The following is a 20,357-nucleotide window of genomic DNA, read 5'->3' on the forward strand; positions in this document are numbered from 1 at the left end:
ACCTCAGCAGCAGTAAAACCGCGCTCCTGTAGAAGCATGTTGGAGTTTCCTGTCTTGTTCGGAGACCTTCCTGCTTCTTGTGCAGTGAGGCTCTGCCAGAGAAGTCATGTTGTGGATGAGAAAGTAACAGTAGCCTAGGACTTATGAACAGCTCTGAACTGGAGCTTCAGTTTGACAGCTAGATCTGCCGGTCCGGGATTGTCTCTTTTCTGTGTCGTACGGCCCTCAGCAGGATGGGGCTCTGAACCCAGGGAGGCTTATGGATGCTACTAGAATATAAATATTCAGTAACAGTCGACTGAAGAGTTTAAAAAGCCAAACCTGTGCCTGCGTCTCCACCTGTAAATCTTATTTAGCTGGCACTGAATGCTGCCCGCTGAGGGGCCGATCCCCAGCTGCTGGTATAAATTGTCCGTGCTCGGCTGAAGTCCAATGGACAGTTTACACCAGCTGAAGATCTGCCTTGAGTGGGGGCTTAGCGATAAGAGAGAGGAAAGATAAGAATGCCCGTACTGGGTCAGACCAGTGTCCATCTAGCCCAGGGGTGGGCAAACTTTTTGGCCCGAGGGCCACATCGGGGTTGCAAAACTGTATGGAGGGCCGGGTAGGGAAGGTTGTGCCGCCCCAAACAGCTTGGCCTCCACCCCCTATCTGACCCCTCCCACTTCCCGCCCCCTGACTGCCCCCCTCAGAACCACCGATCCATCCAACCCCCCCTGCTCCTTGACTGTTCCCCCCCCCCCAAACCTCCGCCCCATCCAACCGCCCCCTGTCTCCTGACTGCCCCCCAGGACTCACTGCTCCCCGCCCCCTTACCATGGTGGAGCCTGCCGCGCTGCCCAGCAGGAGCAGTGGGCCAGAGCGTGGGCGGCACGGCGCGCTGAGGCTGTGGGGGAGAGGGGACAGCGGGGGAGGGACCGGGGGCTAGCCTCCCCAACCGGGACTCAGAGGCGAGGCAGGATGGTCCCGTGGGCTGGATGTGGCCCGCGGGCTGTAGTTTACCCACCTCTAATGTAGCCCAATGTCTTGTTTTCCGACAGTGGCCAGTGCCAGATGTTTAAAAGGGAATGGACAGAACAGGGCAATTATTGAGTGATCCAGCCCCTGGGGTCCAGTCCCAGCATCAGTCAGAGGCTTAAGGACACCCAGAGCATGAGATTGTGTTCCTGACCATCTTGGCTAATAGCCATTGGTGCCCTTATCCTCCATGAGGATAAGCCACTTTCACCTGAGACAAGGAGCAAAGCAGTTGTAAATGTCACCAAGCTTTATTTGCAGAGGTTGGGAATAGAAGATGGGTAGTTAGGTAACCGTGTGTATTTTAATATGTGTATTACGGTGGTGCCTCGAGGCCCCGGTCAGGAGTGGGGCCTTGTGCTAGGCCCTGTACAAATGACTGCTTGATTGGATGTTAGATAACACAGCGGGGCCTGCAGCAACCAAGACCTGTTCTCAGTGGAGGACCTGGGAAAACTCCTATCTGTCTTCATAGAATCATAGAATAGAATCATAGAATATCAGGGTTGAAAGGGACCTCAGGAGGTCATCTAGTCCAACCCCCTGCTCAAAGCAGGACCAATCCCCAGACAGATTTTTACCCCAGTTCCCTAAATGGCCCCCTCAAGGATTGAGCTCACAACCCTGGGTTTAGCAGGCCAATGCTCAAACCACTGAGCTATTCCTCCCCCCGGATTGGGCCCCTGGAGACCAAGATTTTTCTTCTCCCATCAGGCCAAGGCAAAAGAAGGCTCTGCCATATCCCTGACTCCCAGAGGTGGCGATAGACCCTTGACCTCCCAATTCCCTGGGTAGTGCCTGGGCTCCTGCACTCATTCATTGACCGTGCCCCCAAAAAAGGTGCTAGGGGATATGCTGCTTTGAAGTTGTTTCTCCTCTTCAGCTGCTCATTGGTCATGTCAGCATCCCTCCCTTCGCCTGTCCCTCGGCCCATTCTCCCATCTCCTAATATGAGCTGAACCTACCCCAAAGGTCGAATGAGGTGTAGAACCAAATCCTGCTGAAAGTCCCTCCTGCTTTTGCCTCTCCCTAAAGAGACCCCATTGTGCCAGCGTGTGGCACATCCCCCTGCATGTCTCATGCCCCTGTCTGGCCCAGCTGTGACTGCAGGGCCATTTAGTCATGTCAGCTCCATCTCCTAAGACGATCAATGGCTTTCATGAGCTTCTCTGGAGGACTGGACCCAAGGTGTGGTGATGTACAGGTGGCCGGCCAGCTGCGGGTACAGAACTGCAGTGGAGTTCAGTGGAAAGGGTGCTTGCCTGGGACTTGAGCCCTGGGTTCAGTTCACAGCTCAGCTACAGACTTTCTGTGGCACCATGGGCAAGTCATTTAGCCTCTCTGTGCCTCCGTTCCCATCGGGAAATCGAGAGAACTCTTCTCGGCCTCCCTGGGGGCTGCCGGATAAAATCCATGAAAAGCTGAGAGGTGCTCAGATACTGCAGTGATAAGGGCCATATAAATAGATGGAAACTTGGCACTCTCCTCTCTTGCTGTTCCTTCTGTGGTGTTGCTGTGGCCATCACCGTGGTGTCTGGTCACTAATAGTAATCATGGCATTTATAGGGAGCTCTTACATTACATGCACTTTACAAACATTAACAAAGAAATTCCCCCAGCAGCCCAGTGGGGTGGCCAAGAAACTCCCTGTATTTACAAAAAGAACAGGAGTACTTGTGGCACCTTAGAGACCAACAAATTTATTTCAGCATAATAAATTTTCGTGGGCTGCAGCTCACTTCTTCGGATGCACAGAGTGGACCACACAGACAGAAGATATTTATCCATACAGAGAACGTGAAAAGGTGGAAGTACGCATACCAATTGTAAGAGGCCAATCAATTGAGATGAGCTATCAGTAGTAGCAGAAGAAAAAACTTTGAAGTGATAAGCGAGATGACCCATAGAAGGTGTGAGGAGAACTTAACATGGGGGTGTGGTGGGTTCTGGTCGGGGCTCGACCCTTCCGGACAGGAGGGGAGCCACACCGACTCACTGCTGGGGAAACAAGTAGTCCGTTAGTCCCAACACTCCGGCTCTTTAGTGCAGAGTCGGAGCAACCACAGTTAAAGCTCAGGCCCTTGACTGCAGGGGCTGAGCGAGTAAGCCGTTCAGAGGCCCGGTCCTGGATCGGGGCGGGCCAACACAGGTGAGCTCAGGTCCTGGTTGCAGGGGCTGAGCGAGTAAGCAGTTCAGAGGCCAGGCCCTGGATCAGGGCGGGCCAACACAGGTGAGCTCAGGCCCTGGTTGCAGGGGCTGAGCGAGTAAGCAGTTCAGAGGCCAGGCCCTGGATCAGGGCGGGCCAACACAGGTGAGCTCAGGCCCTGGTTGCAGGGGCTGAGCGAGTAAGCAGTTCAGAGGCCAGGCAAGGCACGCCTAGGCTCTCTGTAGCCGAGTGTCGGATGAGGGGGATGCCTGCCACCCGTGAGTGGGGGTGGCAGGGGGGAACGCAGGCCCACCCACTCCACTGCGTTCCAGCCCGGGGCCCTAACAGCGGGTGTTGCCGCTGCTGGTCAGTGGGGTATCCAGACCGCAACACACTGACATAGGCTCACATTCGGTGGCAGCCGGACCGGGGTCGGCTATCCCCGGGCCACTTCCGTAATCCCCCTCAAAGCCTACCTCGGTCGTTGCGCCGGGATCGGGCCAGTCCACCTGCATGGGCTCCTCTCTGCCCGGGCTCGGCGGCAAGTCTGGTAGCTCTGCCGGGAAGTCTGGCCAAGGGTCCTCAGGCGGCTCCTCTGGATAGCAGCAGGGGGGAAGGGGTTCGGGTCCCGTCTCACCCTCAGGGTTAGTGGGGGCCTGTTCCCAGGGGTTCTCCCAGTGGCCGGCGTGACCGGGCTCCGGTGGCTCCTCTTCGTAGCGGGCCCGGGGTAGCTCAGGCCAGCCAGGGTCCAAGCCCCGGTCTTCGACGGTCTCCCGGCCAGGAGCTCCCGGCCGCACGTCTGCTCCCTGCGGTGGCTGGGCTCCAACTGGGCTCAGGCGGCCGGCCTTTATACTTCCTGTCCCGCCCCTTGACTTCCGGGGGGCGGGGACAGGCGGTGGTGGTCCCACCCACTCTGGTGCCGGCACGTGGGCTCCCTCTTCTGGACAGGAGGGGAGCCACACCGACTCACTACAGGGGGGCAAAAAATTCAATTAGTGTAATGACCCAACCATTCCCAGTCTCTGTTTAGGCCTAAGTTAATTGTGTCTAATTTGCATATTAATTCGAGTTCCGCAGTCTCTCTTTGGAGTCTGTTTTTGAAGTTTTTTTGTTGCAAAACTGACACTTTCAAGTCTGTCACTGAGTGATTAGAGAGGTTGAAGTGTTCTCCCACTGGTTTTTGAATCTTATGATTCCTGATGTCAGATTTGTATTTAGATAGCAAATATTCTCTCTGCTCCTATGTATGGAACACCTGATCCCTTCTCAACACCACCCCTTCAGCATTGCCCACAGGAAATCAGCCAGGCTCAGCGGAAAGAGAGGATTGTACCTGTTTATGGACATAACTGCCTTTGCTTTTGTTTATTATTTTGTATCACTATGTATTAAAAATGTATATATTGGATCGTCTCCCTCTCTAGTCTTCATAATCTGTTTGTCTTCTTGGATCCTAAACTGGTTGGAGCAAAGACCATCTGTGTATGTTTATACAACACCTACTACACCAGGGCCCTGGTCAAGGCTACTCTAATATAAATACGAATACACTTTGCAGCTGAGGAAACTGAGGCAGGGGAAGTGACTTGTGCAAGGGATTTGGTTTGGGAGTTGGAATTAAAACTCAGGATTTCTTTATTTCCAGTCGAGGGCTTAAGCCACTGGACCTCATCTCACTCTGCCCTCTGGGCCAGCTGTTATTTTTAGGAATAGTTACGTTTCCTGGCTTTATGCAAAAATCCCATCATACATGCTAGAATTGCTATCAGTTTTTGGTTTAAATACATTTCTCTTTACATCTGGTCTACATTTCCTAGACACAGCTAATTTTAAAGGCACACTGACAAGGCCTCCCATTTCAAATCAGTATAAATCTCTAGTGCTTTACAAACATGAATTAACTTCCGCTCATTCTCTGTCACGGGCTGTATGTCGTAAGGGCAGTATCTGGTCCGCATGGAATAGGTTCCTGGTCCATGACTGGGGTGTCTATGAGCTACAATGATCCAAATAATTGAGGTGTTAACTTCAGCTCTGCTTGCCCCGCCCCTTGCTCAATGATTGTTTGTAAGGCAGAAGGGGGCCCTAGTGTTTTGGAGTGAACATCTCTGTCCTTTCTGCTTCCTGTTCTAGGCCCTGGTTCGGGACAGCACAATCAATGCATCTTAAGCACATGCTTATGTGATGTCCTGAACAGCAAAGCTTTCCTGACTCTGACCCCTACATGCTAGTTTTGTGGGAAAGACCTTGCTGAATATGGGATTTTTCCCCCCTCTGCCTAGTCACTCTCTGAGTTCACAGCCCTCTGAAGTAGACAAACATCCATTTCTTTTAACAGTGGGGAAACTGAGTCATGGAATGATTTGACTAAAGTCACACTGGAAATCTGGGACAATGGTGGAAATAGAATGTGAGTCCCTTGACTCCTCAGGCTTGTGCCCCAACAACAAGACTTTCCTCCTTTCTGAAAGTTGCAGTGTGTTAGCAAACTACTGCTGGTTATACCCAAACCCAGTCCCTCCAACTCTGCGGAACTAACATTAAAAACACCGTAGCCATGGCTTGCCATAGGTCCTCCACACAAACACATCTCTGCATATGTTGTAGAGTGCACACATGCTGGACGCTTTGCCTGGGAGACGTTCAGTGAAAGCAGAGCTGGTTTTGTGACCCCCTTCCTGTAATGTTGGTTACTCTGTCACTATGAAAAGATGAAGTTTTCTCGTGAAGTTCTCTGCCTAGTGGCCTTCTCCATGAGTGCACCACGTTCACATTCCCATCTCCCCTGGATAGCTGTCTTTTGCCAGAACACATTTATTTTGAGCTGTTGGGAGCTAGTGAGTATTTTCGCACAGCTGCAGAATGTGTCTCAGATGAGATGTAAAAACCAAGGGCCTGTTCACTTGTGGTTATTAAAGCTCCTACAGCCATTTTCACATGAGTAGGAGTGTCAGCCCCAGCTTCTTGGCCAACTTGGAGTATTGCATTCTGCCTACCTTCCATTTCTAGTGGATATGGGACTTTTTTCATCACTTCCTGGTCTACCCTATGGTGTAGCATTGCTGTGGTTGGTTAAATAGCTGTTATTTCACCCCAGAGCTGGCTGCATTTCATTGCTGAGTGAAGCGTCACGTGCAAAAAATAGTAATGACAAGTGCACTGTGTAAACACAAGATGGAATTATTAGCTGCATGTATAAAGATAACTGAACGGAGACTGATGTTCATAGCTGTCTTAATGCTTTCGCTCCAGTGTTCTCATTAGAATCTGAACGCTGGGTTAAATTCTGTACTACTTTATATCCTGTACAACTCGTGGCCTGAGCAGTCTTTGCAGCTTGTACTTTTCAGTCTCTCTGTTCTCTCTGTAATCACCCCCAAGTCATTTTCTGTCAGGTTAGACAGCTTTGTATCAACGCAGATAGTGACCGTGCACTTTATGTGCTGAGGGCTTGTATATACAGGAGAGCTAGTGTGGTATAAGGTGAGGTGTGAATTTAAATCATGGAGTTATACCACTGTGTAGAAAATCTTCTTTGGATATAAAAGTGTCTTTTTTCAATCTGGCTTAGGTTGCATGAGTAAAAGTTTAGGCTAAACCAAAAAAAGGCACTCTCATAGCAGAATAAGAGTGTCTACACTGAGGGTTTTTCATAGATTCTAGGACTGGAAGGAACCTCGAGAGGTCATCGAGTCCAGTCCCCTGCCCACATGGCAGGACCAAATACTGTCTAGACCATCCCTGATAGACATTTATCTAACCTGTTCTTAAATATCTCCAGAGACGGAGATTCCACAACCTCCCTAGGCAATTTATTCCAGTGTTTAACCACCCTGACAGTTAGGAACTTTTTCCTAATGTCCAACCTAGACCTCCCTTGCTGCAGTTTAAGCCCATTGCTTCTTGTTCTATCCTTAGAGGCTAAAGTGAACAAGTTTTCTCCCTCCTCCTTATGACACCCTTTTAAATACCTGAAAACTGCTATCATGGTTATACCGGTATAGCTGTGCCATGCAGAGACGGGCTAAGGCAGTGACTTCCAAGGCTCTGCTGGGCACTGATGCATTGCATACAGTGTGTAGAGTATGTATTTGGGGAGGAAGAATGATCTTGTGGTTAAGGAACAGGTCTGGGTTTTGCCACATGATGGTGGGTAAATCACTTCCCTTCTCCCTGCCTCAGTTTCCCCTTCTGTAAAATGGGGATGACCGTTCCCTACAGGGACGTTGCAAGGTTTAGTTTGTTAATGTTTGTAAAGTGCTTTGAGGTCCTTAGAGGGAAGGTGCAAATGTGCAGTGCAAATCGATATTGACTATTATTCGGGTGTGCCCGGAGGGAGAAAGCTTTGACATCAACTCTTCGCAAAAAAGCCTAGAACTTCATGTGTAAGTGCCTGGGCTCCAGGCCTGGGCAGAACCTTTTGGTGCCCCAAGACCTAACTGGGTCTGGAAGCCCCTTCCAAAATACTGGACTCCACAGGGGCCTAATGGGACCTAGCTCATGTACTCTCCTTTCCCAGGAGCTGTCTGCTGTAGTATTTGCTGTAGGTGGCACCCCAGTTTCTGGTGCCTTCCCCATACGCCAAATCACATGCTTAAGAGTGGAGAACCCCACTTCCTCCCACAGCCTCTGGGGGGCAGGCAGTAACCCCACAAATACATGCTGCATTTGGACATAACCCAGTGACTTGATCTGGGCAGGGGCAATATCTCAGTGAGCGCCAGGAGTTGTTCGGCAGCTCCTACATGGAGTCACGCACCCCCTCCCCCACAGCAATAGCACAACATCCTGAGTCCTCAGTGCCTGAATACAGAGCACGGCTGTGGAGCCCGAGTCACAGTCCAGACTGCCCCAGCTTCAGGGCCAGAACAGGGCTCCTCTGAGTGGTGAGACCTGCTCTCTGCTGTGTTGCCTGGTGTCTGGCTCTGTGGTTGCCATGATGGTCAGGTCTCATCCGCTGTGTCTGGACCACACCTCTCGTCTGGCTCCCGCTAGGCCCTGACCTGTTCAATGTGCTGGTCCCCAACCCCCCAAATCCAGGCTGCGTCTGGGTCTGCTCTGTGTGTTCACTGCCCAAGCTCATGGTCCTCTTCCCACCACCAAGCCGTGTCCTGTAACCAATCCCCTGTCCCCACTTGGGCTGGGCTGGGCTGAGCTCCTGCTGTCATTTGCTTCCAATGAGAGAGCGAACTCACGTGGGATTTCCTCCCAGTCCTTTAACCAACCGGGGTCAGGGGCACGGGCCAGGTCCCCTCTCTGCCCACCCCTGGAAGGTGAGGTGGAGGGCTGGTGCTTGTACACTGCTGCCACGTGCCTAGTTAGTGAGGGGCGGCACAGCACAATTCAGAGAAAAGCCACAAACAAATGTCCATGCCAGAGGCATTCTCAGTGCTATAGTGAGCCCGCAGCAGGGCAGGACAGGGGACACAATCCTCTGCAGAGTAATGTCCAAGGCCTGCCTGTCTGTCTGGAGGTTTTAAAGAACTAAATCTTTCCAGGCCGCAGTCTGTTGGGTGAATTCCGCCTGCTTGTGCAGCATATTCCTCTTGAATGGGGCTATATTTCTGCCTAGTCCAGAGCCAGCCCAGTGTTCAGCTTCTGAACTTCCAGAGGGACAAATCTCATTCACACCTATTTGTATTCAACTCTGAATACAAAGCACAGCCCCAGTATAGACCCCAACAGGCCCTCCCCTCTCAGGGCACATGGACGTTCGAAGTGTGGCTTGGTGGAGCATCTTCTACTCAGCAGACTCTGGTTACAGGTGAGTGTCTTCCCTTTCCAGCCATTCACTGAGCTGGATAAACATGTATAGCCTACCAGTGGTCTGAGATGGTGACTTGTATATATCCCAGTTACGTGGAGAGGCCTGCGGCAGGTAACGCAATCTGCCATTCCAGTCTGCTTTCCACCCTGCGGGAAGCTCTCCATGGAGTTCCAGCCTGGACTGTCCCACTGGCTTCCTTTGCCCATAGCTGTAAGTAGGAGTGAGCACAAATGGCCATAGTGATTGGTGGGGAGGGGGGATGAATGGAGCAATGGCATTGGCTGATCAGTGGCTTCGCTCACCTGCTCTAATACGCTCTCTCCCAGTGAGTAACTGATGATATTGGCTGGTGAAATGTGACTGCTGAAGTGTTTTACTTATTATACATGATTCTGTCTGTTAGCTTTACATCTTTGTAGGGTTTAGGAATCCCTCTCCTAGGAGCGTCCACATCTTGGTGGGTGTGTTGAGTGCCCTGTTAATTCTGTAATGATTGATTTGCTGTTCACTGTATGTGAAGGATCTAAGTGGGTCAATGCAGGTAGTAACAATGACTTGTCTGGCTATTGTTTCTCAGTCGGAGGATCTTGGTGCCTGTGCCCAGTTTGAGAGCAGCAGACAGAACAGAAATATGATGCCTAGTGCCAGCTGTGTCTTCCCTACCTTCACCCTACGAAAGCCCTCCTCGGAGACGGACATTGAGAACTGGGCCTCCAAGCACTTCAACAAGCACACCCAAGGGCTCTTCCGGAGGAAGGTCTCCATTGCCAACATGCTGGCCTGGAGCAGCGAGTCCATCAAGAAGCCCATGATCATGACCACCGACCGCAACGTCAAGAAGGAAGCCTGTGAGATATTTAAACTGATTCAGATGTACATGGGGGACCGGCGGGCCAAGGCGGATCAACTCAACGTGGCTTTGGAGATCGCCACCAAGGGCTGGAGCATGCAGGGTCTGAGGGACGAGCTGTACATCCAGCTTTGCCGGCAGACCACTGAGAACTTCCGTTATGAGAGTCTGGCACGGGGCTGGGAGCTAATGGCTATTTGCCTGGCCTTCTTCCCACCCACTCCCAAATTCCATTCCTACCTAGAAGGATATATTTACCGGCACATGGATCCGGTGAATGACACCAAAGGTAAGAGAGAGACCGCTGTTGGTTGGTGTTGTCCCTAAAGAACTGGCAACCCTTTTTCCTTTTGTACTGTGCATTGTGTCCTCCCTGTGAGACGAGTGCAGCACTTGTAAATAACCCGCCAGCCAGAGGAGCTTAGTGAAGGCATCCTTAGGCTTTAGCACTGGCCTTTCATCCCTGGGACACTGTGAAATCCAGCATGAAATGAGCTCAGTAGCTTCAAATGACAACTAATGGTCTCACCACGCACCAGCTGGGGTCTTTTACACATGCACACATGCCACAGGCACACCCGTGTAACATACACATGTTTGGGTCCCTATTCATCTCTGCTCAGGGCCCACACAGAGCTGTGCTGGTCCTCAGCCTGTATTTGTTCTAAGGAGAAATGTAAGTAGCCAGACCTGCATTTTGCTTATCTCTAGTGATGAACATTTCCTAGATTGCTGCTGTGTGATGTTTACGGCTGTACATGGCCTGTAGATTCGTTAACGCTGGCACGGCACTCTGTCAGTAGAGAGTAGCCGGGGCATCTGGATGGCCCACTTGATTATGGCAAGAAAAATGACTGTGTGGAAAAAACGCTCCTCTGCACATTCGGAGTCAGATCTGCTGACTTCGGTAACAACATTCATTTTTTACTCCTGTTAGCCCTGCAGAGACAACCCAGCTGTGGGAAAGGGAGCTGGATTCTCTCCTGGCTTCTGCATCATCATCAGAACGATTAACTCGGTTCCAATAGCAGAATCCTCTTATCAGTGATGATACAGAAGCTGGAGAGCAGCACCCAGCTTGACTCAGACGTGAGCTGGCCGTTGGAAACACCAGTTTCTCATAAATTTAGTACGTTTCATCTGGAGTCCGTGAAAGATCTCCCAAGGCCGTTTTTAAGGGTCCCTTTTCGGAGCTGAACTGCACTTCAAAAGTGACAATTTCCTGTACTCCCCCTCTGCTGCGCAAGTTGCTCTCTAGACACGCAAGCTTCCCAATGCTAATCTCCCTTTGGTTAGCACAGCATTAAACCTGAATCTACATGCTCCTTGCTCAGGTTTGAAGCCATCAAAGCTATTAGGCCATTGACTTGGCTGGGAGCAGGATTCAGGCCCTGAATGAGAAGGATGCCGTGGGATTGGCAGCATTTTGTTCTGGTAGCCCAGTGGGTGTGCACAAGCGTAGTCTGAGCCTGGTTTATCGTGGGAGCAAATCCTCACAGTGCTCTTGAACTGATCAGTTTGCAGGGATGGGACGGTGGGAAGGCTTCCGTGTGCTCTTCGCAGGAGCGAGGGAAAAGCTTGCACCACCCCATCTCATTTTGTGCAGTGTCTGTCATGCCAACTGTCTCCCAAAGTGCACATGCTTCGCAATGGGAAATACACCCAGCAGCTCCTCTGGCTCCTCCTGGCTTTGCACTGCCTCTCTGCTGTGCCATTGCTGTCAACGTGCTTTAGGCAAGTCTGGGGAGGATCACCCAGGTGTAGGGGCTCCCAGCGGTTTACAGCCTCGCCGGGAAAAGGGCTGACTAGAGAAAAGAGAGCACGGTTGGGGCACGTTGATCCTGGGCTGCATTTTCAGCGCCCTGTGACCCCTGTGTAAGTTAGCAGCCTGGATATTGCTCTGTCTCTCAGTGCGTGGGGGGCACAGCCAGGCACAAAGCAATGCCAGGATCCAGGGAGTGCGAAGGAGAACATTTCACACCCCACCCCCTGACCTGGAGAGCCAGCTGCAGGAGGCAGAAGAGAGGGTTTCAGGGGAGGTTTCAACACAGAAAGAACAGTGATAAGATACAGGAGAAGGCTCACAGACCAGGGCTAGCCAGGGCGCTGGGAGAAATCAGAGAAATGTTGCCACTAGATGAGCTAAGAAGAGGCTGACACTCATGGAAGGTTTGTAAACGTCCCTAGATAGGCAGAGGGCATTTTGTACTGGATCTGGAAGTGAGGGGGGAGCAGTAGAGGCAAAAAACTGAACTAGCTTCGAGACTGAGCTTGATAAGCTTATGGAGGGGATGGTCTGACGGGACTGCCTGCAATGGCGTGTGGCCCATCGGCAACTGCCAGTAGCAAAAATCCCCAACTGCTGGAGCCAGGACACTAGATGGGGAGGGCTCTGAGTTACTACACAGAATTCTTTCCCAGGTGTCTGGCTGGCTGGTCTCGCCCACATGCTCAGGGTCTAACTGATCACCATATTTGGGGTCAGGAAGGAATTTTCCCCTGGGTCAGATTGGCAGAGACCCTGCAGGGGTTTTCACCTTTTTCTGCAGCATGGGGCACAGGTCACTGGCAGGTTTAAACTAGTGTAAATGGTGGATTCTCTGTAACTTGAAGTCTTCAAACCACGATTTGAGGACGTCAGTAGCTCAGCTAGAGGTTAGGGGTCTATTCCAGGAGCGGGGGGGGGGGGGGGGGAGGGTCTGTGGCTGCAGTGTGCCAGTGGTCAGAGTAGATGATCATGCTGGGAGATAAGAATGGGCTTCTCTTGTCTACACAGCAACTAGACATCTGCAGCCAGGCCGTGGCAGCTGACTAGCGCTTGGGCTGCAGGGCAGTTTCACTATCTGGAGCCTGGGCTCTAGGATCCAGTGAGGTGGGGGGCGGGAGGGGTCCCAGAGCTTGGCTCTAGCCTGAGTCCAGAAGTTTACACAGCAATGAAACAGCCCTGCCGCCTGAGCCGAATCAGCTGGCACGGGCCAGCCGTGGGTTTTTCTTTGCTGTGTAGACGTGCCCTCCGTCCGGTGAGCTGCATTCTGCACGGGCTGGCGTTCAGGCCATCAAGAGGGCGAGGAGGAAGTTAGATGGACCTCAGCACATCCCGTCTTTCTCTCCAGGCTCTGCTGGTGAGTTGGAAAGAGAAGCAGTTGCCTCTTTGAAAGCTGCCCCTCTGCAAGTTCTGACCCATTAAGTGTCATTTCCCTATAAATGTCATCGGCAATATGGCAATCCCTGAATCATCTGCTTTCCACCGCCTTGCTGGCCGGCGCTGCAGTTAAAGCTGGTAATTGGTGACTCTAGACACTATTAACGTAAGACTTTTATTTTCAATCATGAAGCAGTAAACCATATCTTAACTCCTGACCGGGGCAAGCCGCAGCTAAAGCTCTCTACCTGACCACCATTCAGGAGAAAATGATTTTTTTAAGGAGGTGTGAAAATGCATTAAACTGTTTCCTTTTCCTTTACCTTTTAATAAGTCACCAGGAGTCCCTGAGCTGACAACGCCACAAAATCAGAGAGAGAACAAAGGTGCCGACACCTTTCCTGGCAGGCTGGAGCTGCAGACAGTCATTAAAATAAGCCACGCGGTTTCCTTTATTTCTTGACCCAAGTTTCCCCTGCTGTGTAGTCAGCAGCTTCTCAGGCAACATCCCAGCCTCAGGAGTGAAGAACTCTCTCTGTCCTTTCAGCTCCCATCCAGTACGTGCGCTGCCCCCGGGACAAACCTTGCTCTGCGTGGCCTCTCGAACAAATGCCTTCCGTCTAGTTTCATCAACAGCAGAATGTGCTGTTTGGTTGATTCTCTTCATTACAGTTCTGCATTGCAGCCTACGGCCTGGTGTAACCCCTGCTGGCAGTTCAAACCCAGGCTGGGGAGCCGCCCTCTCTTTTCCCTGCACACTCGCCCTTAGGCTCATCTGGTCAGTGGCTGCTTACGGGGTTAGTTTTGCAGAACACAGATATCAACACACCTGTATACAAGTGTTTTAATTCTACATAGCCTGGTTCCTCCTCCTCCACGGCCTTCCCAAGTCACCGCTGTCCAGGCGCCCTGTTCATCTCCTGATCTGCTTCAAAATCTCCCCTCCCCCACTTTTTAAAAAAGGCTCCACTTACGGTAACTGCAGTAATCAGCTCTGCTGGCAGTTCCCTGCTAGGACCCTGGCAGCCTCACAGACTCCCAGGCTCCCGGGCTGCCCCCCCGGGAGCAGGGTCCAGCCGCCCAGCCTTCTTGCCCTGACTCCCAGCCAGGAGCGGGGTCCAACCACCCGGCTCTCCAGGGAGTGGGGGGCAGCTGGACTCTCGCTTCCCAGCTTTCCTGTCAGTTTCATGGCTCCTGCCATTGCCAGGACAGCCAGCAGTCGATGTAAGACACTGCGTCACCCTAACCACACCCACACAAGCCCTACGCCTCTCATGGAGGTGGAGGTATGTCGGTGTAGTGGGACACTGACAGCGGCAGGAGCAAGTGACATAGATCGACGTAAGATGCCTTATAGTGTAGACCAGGCCTCAATCCAAGCAACGTTACCATCTTAGTGTGTCTCTTCCTTCCAAATCCCGCTCCGTCCCTGCTCAAAGTCTAGTCACCTATTGCGCAAGCGCCTTCTCCTGTGCGTCTCCTGCTGCCTAGAACAGCCTTTCTGTATCTCTCCATCCATTTCAAATCATAGCTGAAAACCTCTTTTGTCCTTGTCTCTCCCTCTTAGCGTCTCTCTGCCTTAAATTATGTACAGCAAGACCCCTTAAATCAAGCTGGAACATCACCACATGGGTCTTGTGTTCTCCAAAGGCTGCATATGTGAATTAAAGCTCTATTGAATCGATCTGATCTACTGGCTTGTCTGGTCCCCATCACCATAAACAATATCTGAGCATCGCCCCCACATACTTAAAAGTATATAATAATAGTTAATGGAGATATCCCATCTCCTAGAACTGGAAGGGACCTTGAAAGGTCATCAAGTCCAGCCCCCAGCCTTCACTAGCAGGACCATGTACTGATTTTGCCCCAGATCCCCAAGTGGCCCTCTCAAGGATTGAACTCACAACTCTGGGTTTAGCAGGCCAATGCTCAAACCACTAAGCTATCTCTCCCCACAGCAGCAATAGATGTTGTAGATTTTAGATACAGCAATAACCATTTCTCCCTTCTCAGCCTGTGGGAGAACTAGCTGGATTAATAGTGTAGCATTTGTGGGGGAGTGTGTGTGTGTTGTGTATGCAAAGAACTTACTAAGGGAAGATGAAATCTAAGAGATGAGGTTTTTTAGATTTAGTTCTCAGTGTGATGAGGCCTGTCATCTCAGCTCATGTGGCATTGAGTTCCACAGTCTAGATCTTACTCCTGGTAAAGTTTGGTCTCATGCAATCACAATCTATAAGTGTCTACATGAGGAGAAGATTTCTGATAGTAGATGGCTCCTTAATCTTTGCATACAAAGTCACAAGATGCAATGGCTGGATGCCAAAGCTAGACAAACTCAGGCTGGAAATAAGGCAAACATTTTGAACAGAGACAGTAATTAACCATTGAAACAATTTACCAAGGAACGTGATAGTCTCCATCACTTGGAGCCTCTAAATCAAGATTGGGTGTTTCTAAAAAACATGCTCTCGTTCAATCAGAAAATCTGGGCTTGGTGCAGGAATCCCTGGGTGAGGTTCTGTGGCCTGCGCTATGCAGGAGATCAGATTAGGTGATCCTAGTGGTTCCTTCTGGCCTGAACATCCATGGAATTGTGAGCCTGCCCCACAGGTTGCCTGTTCCATGGTTCCAGTGGAACATAGTTATGTCTGAGGAGGGGAGGGGATCTCTCGGGTGGCTGGGGTCATTTCCACGGAGAAGTTTGAGTATCAGGACAGGGACCTTGTATTGGGCTGTATTCAGAAGGGAGCCAGTGCAGGGAGCAGAGCCCCACGGGGCTGTGTTCATGGCTCCAAGTGTTGCTATCAGACAGGCTGATGCATTTGTACTTCGTGGAGCTTTTCCAGGGCACAGGGCTTCATTCGTACATCTTGGTTACAGTGAGCGAACCTGGCAGCCATGCATGGCCAGCTCTGAGTCTGCTACAAGCCGGCATACACTTCTGGCAAGGGGCAGATGGAAACTGGGAGTGTTTTGCTGCCATGACTCTTTGGGCACCCAGTGAAGATGCCCAAAGACCGAAAGGCTACAGATTGATTTAATACACAGGAAGAGGCCCTGGAGAGCGGAGAGGTTACAGGGAAGGCAAGTTCTTGAAAGTGCTTCTCTCTTCCTACCAGTATCACTTGGTCTTGCCTGGGTCCGACTGCTCTGTGGCCGCGGTGATGCTCTGAGTTGGACACACAAGCTGGGAGATGGTGCTGGCTACATTCAATGTAGGGGAGCAGCAGAGCTGGGTGTTGTCTGTGTCCTGCTGGCCCTTCAGCCCTTGTCGGCTCCCTAGAGATGCGAATAACGTGGGGGTTCTTGGATTTTGGAGGTGGAGGAGCAATTCCCCATAACAACCTCCTGGGTTTGGTTGGAGAGGAGGGGCCTGAGCCACTTCGGGGTATTTCTGGTCACCCTGGCAACCTCTCGAGGGCCGGACAGGAGTATCTGGTGATCAGTGGTATTAGGTGCAGCAGAGGGGTCTAGCAAGGTGATGTGGATGGACTTGTCCTCTCTTTGGGCACAAGGAGGCCATCCCCTAGAGCCACAAGTGCTGTCTGTACCTGTGGTGGGTTGAAAGGGACCTAGAATAATGGCAGCTACCAGATGGTGTTGGAGACCGTGGTTTTGAAGCTAGATACTGGGCAGTGGTTTGCAAGGCCTTGAAGACAAGGGTAGCTGCCACCTGCTCCACTTTTATACAGGTTAATTGTGGCCCGTGGGCCCCAGGCAAATTGCCAGAATAGGCCTCGCTTAGGCAAAGCTTGGACACCCTCTGTGTGGTCCCTGTATCTTGTGTTTGTACAGTGCGTGGATTGCTTCCAGCTCTGCCTCTTCGGGCTGGCGTGCGTGCAGCAGCTTGCACTTTATCATTGGGTTCGTCGTCAGTTCTGAAGCAGCACAGTTTAGTGCAGATGCCTGTTTTCGGTGCCGTCCAACAGAGCCAGATAGGTCCCCATGCACCTATGGCAGCTGGGAACACCATTAAAGCTCAAACAGGCTTTCAAGTGGCTGTCTTCTGCCATCTCCCCCGGTGCCTTTGCCTGTGAACTGCCAGCCTGCAAAGTGATATGATGGCAAAAAAGGCCCATGTGATTTTGTGACTATACATGCAAAGGCCTCAAGTCCTGGGGCAGGGAGGGGCTAACTCCACTGTACCTGGCTGTGGGAGCCTGAACCAGGAATGCTGGGTTTCATTCTGGGCATCTCATTGTTGGAAAGATATTGGCAAAGTGGAGGGAGTTCGGAGAAGAGCAACAAAAATGCTGCCCGGGTAGAAGGAGCTGGATTTAAAGAGCGAACGACGTGGAGCTTGGCTGAGTGGTGACGAAGGGAGGGCACCGGAATGGGCTCCAAATACTAGTGAGGCATAAGCACCAGGGAGGTGCTTGTATGTGGGGGTCAGGGATGTGGGGAGCAAAGATTAGAAGGGAGAAGTGGGGGATAATGTTTTGGGAAAACTACCTAAGCATGAAACTCATTGGTTCTCGGCTCATCGTCCCAAAGAAGTAAAACTAGTGTCTCAAAGCCTTGGAAAGAACAACCCTACCCTGCTTCCCGGGATGGGACCAGGTGGCACCTCCCTCCGCTTCCCTGCGAGCGGGAGTCATGTGGGGAGCAGAGAGATGCTGCAGTGATGAGGGCAGGGTAGGGACCTGATCAGAATCGAGAGAATTGCAGAATGCCGTGCAATGGGCTGTCCTGGTAGAACGTGTCCAGAGCACTGGGCACCCAGTGTGGAATAGCCGCCAGCGTTACTTGTTGGTGGGGGTGCTAGTGATCGGGGTCCACGTTCAAACAGCTTGACTAGCGCTGCTAGCAGAGCCTCCTGTAGCCAGCTGCCAAGGACAGAGCAGCTTGCCGTGGGCAGAGACCATCACTGCGGCATTGTTCCTGCAAAGTTACAGCCTCTCTTTCTGCAGAGACAAACCCCTTCCCTTGTTTGCCAACTTCACTGCTGCCTGTTCTCCTGGAGTTTGCATGTGGGTGGCAGGCAGTGGAGCGCTGGGCTGGACACAGAGGGCTTCTTGTTCTCGTTGGATTCAATTCCTTACCCAGGGTAGGGTGAGATCATGTTCTCTGGCCTTGTGGCTGCTGCTTGTTGTGGTGGCACTTTTACGGCCTGGGTTTCTGCGTGGGTGACAGCGTGTATGACAGGTGCTCTGTGCTGCCTCACCCTGGGCTCTGAGCACGGACAGGGAGAAGAGCAACCACTGTGCAAACTCCAGAATGAGAGAGTGCAGCCCCTCTCACCCCCTCCCCGAGAGCTGCAATGACACCGACTCTTCGGGACGTTGCAGATTTGTTACCATACCTCTCGGATCAGTATTGTGCCCATTAAACCATCCTGCCAGCAACCTGCTGGCTTCCACTCACTGAGTCACCAGAACTCTGGGTGCGTGCTCGTGTCCTCTGGTATCCGCAGCCCTCCCAAGCGTTCCCCAGCGAGAGCCACCGGGGCATTTGCCGTCGGCCCACTGGCTGCACCAGGGCACAGCACAGCCACTCTTTTCTTTAATGCAGAGCTGTGGCTTGTGGATACTAAAGGTCCCAATATCCAGTGCTCCATTTTGATCCAAGATGGATCAATACCTGCCATTCTGGGGGCAGTTTCAGGCGGAACTGTAGATTTGACACAGGGGCCATGCCGATGCTCTTGTCTCTTGGTTCCTCTGTCTCCCCTTGTTGTTTTAAATCCTGTTTCAAACCCTCACCTGCTCTCTCCCCTTAATGCTGCTGATTTGATGTCTCTCTCTCCCTTTTCCTGAGGCTCACTCTGCTGTTCTGGGTCAGGGACCCCCAATTGGTGGCTGTGGGTTGATTTTTATTGCTTTGCCCTGCTCCCCCTGGACTCCCGTGCTTCATATCAAAGGCACTAGATAAATCGCAGTGTTATGCTAGAGACCGACTGTCTTGCTGCTGATGTGATATTACGAACCCCTGTCAGAATGACTGAAGGGAAGACAAGCGGATAAGCAATGACTTGTACATTATACTAGCACCCTGTGAGGGGGCTTGTCTTCCTCCCCCTCTAACTCTAGACTTGTGTAAGGCGTTTGGCTTGGTACCACACAACATTCTGATTGCAAATCTAGAATGATATCAAATGAACGCGGTGCACATTACATGGATTAAAAGATGGCTGAACTGTTAGGTCTCAAAATGAAATTGTAAATGGGGAATCATCATCAAGCAGGTGTGTTTCTAGTGCAGTGGGTCCTGCTCCTACACTATTTACAATTTTTACCAGTGACCTGAAAGAAAACAAAATCGGATAAAGTTTGCAGACATAAAAATGTGGGGGAGTGGTAGCTAATGGAGAGGACGGGTCACTGTATGAGTGATCTGGATTGCTTGGGAAGCGTTTTGCTATGGCTAAATGTAACTGTATACCTCTGGGACCAAAGAGTGGAGGCCATACTTACAGCATGGTGGACTCTGTTCTGGGAAGCAGCGACTCTGAAAAAGATTTGGGGATGATGGTGGATAATCAGCTGAACATGAACTCCCAGTGCAACATTGCAGCCAAAAGGGCTAGTGTGATCCGTGGATGCATAAACAGGGAATCTCGACTGGGAGTGGAGACGTTATTTTACCTCTGAATTTGGCACTGCTGTGACTGCTGCTGGAATCCTGTGCCCACAATCCAAGAAAGATGTTGAAAAAATTGGAGAGGGTTTAAGAGAAGAACCACGAGAATGATGAAAGGATTAGAAAACCCGCCTTATAGTGATAGACGCCAGGAGCTCAATCTATTAGTTCAACAAAAAGAAGGTTAAGGGGTGATTTGATCACAGTCTATAAGTACCTATGTGGGGAACAAATATTTGATAGTGACTTCTTCAATTTAGCAGAGGAGGATCTAACACATTCCAATGGCTGGAAGTTAAAGCTAGACAAATTCAGTTTAGAAAGAAGTCAGAATTTTTTAACAGTGAAGGTAATTGGCCATTGGATCAGTTTACCCCAAGGGTCTTGGTGGATTCTCCATCACTGGCAATTTTAAAATCCAGATGGGCAGTTTCTCTAACAGCTCTGCTCTAGGAATGATTTGGGGCAGGGCTCTGGCCTGTGTTACACAGGCGTTCAGGCTAGATAATCACAATGGTCCCTTCTGGCTTTGGAATCTATGAGTCTACCTAAGGGACCATTTAAGGTATGGTGGCCCCTAAAGACCAATTCTCTGGTCACCTGTCCTATGATGGCTACTCGTCAATCCCTGATTGTAATTTGCCCCAAGGGCCGGATAACCTGGACCTTGGAAAGTCCTGTCCCTCTCAGCTGTTTCCCAAGAATCTCACCCCACTCCATGGGCGGTTTCAGCTCCTTCCCAACCTCTCTCACAGCGCCTCCTTCTGCCTAAGCGGCAGCCTTTTCTCCCAGCTGCTGCTAGTCAAATAATTAGCCTCCGGTGGGGGAAGCTGTTCTGTCCATTGACTCC

The 20,357-nt window shown here is 51.3% G+C and overlaps 1 protein-coding gene across 1 annotated transcript in view; it reads left to right on the forward strand.

The window, feature by feature from the left end:
- The window catches only part of ARHGAP39 (Rho GTPase activating protein 39), a 210,074-nt gene that overhangs the window by 83,962 nt on the left and 105,755 nt on the right, over positions 1–20,357 (forward strand). The window contains exon 2 of the mRNA XM_034763742.1: positions 9,508–10,069. Within this exon, the coding sequence (XP_034619633.1) occupies positions 9,562–10,069 (508 nt within the window). The 5' untranslated portion in view covers positions 9,508–9,561. The remainder of the gene's footprint in view (positions 1–9,507; positions 10,070–20,357) is intronic.

Source organism: Trachemys scripta, chromosome 2 (genome assembly GCF_013100865.1).
Source record: "Trachemys scripta elegans isolate TJP31775 chromosome 2, CAS_Tse_1.0, whole genome shotgun sequence".
NCBI classification, from domain to species: Eukaryota; Metazoa; Chordata; order Testudines; family Emydidae; genus Trachemys; species Trachemys scripta.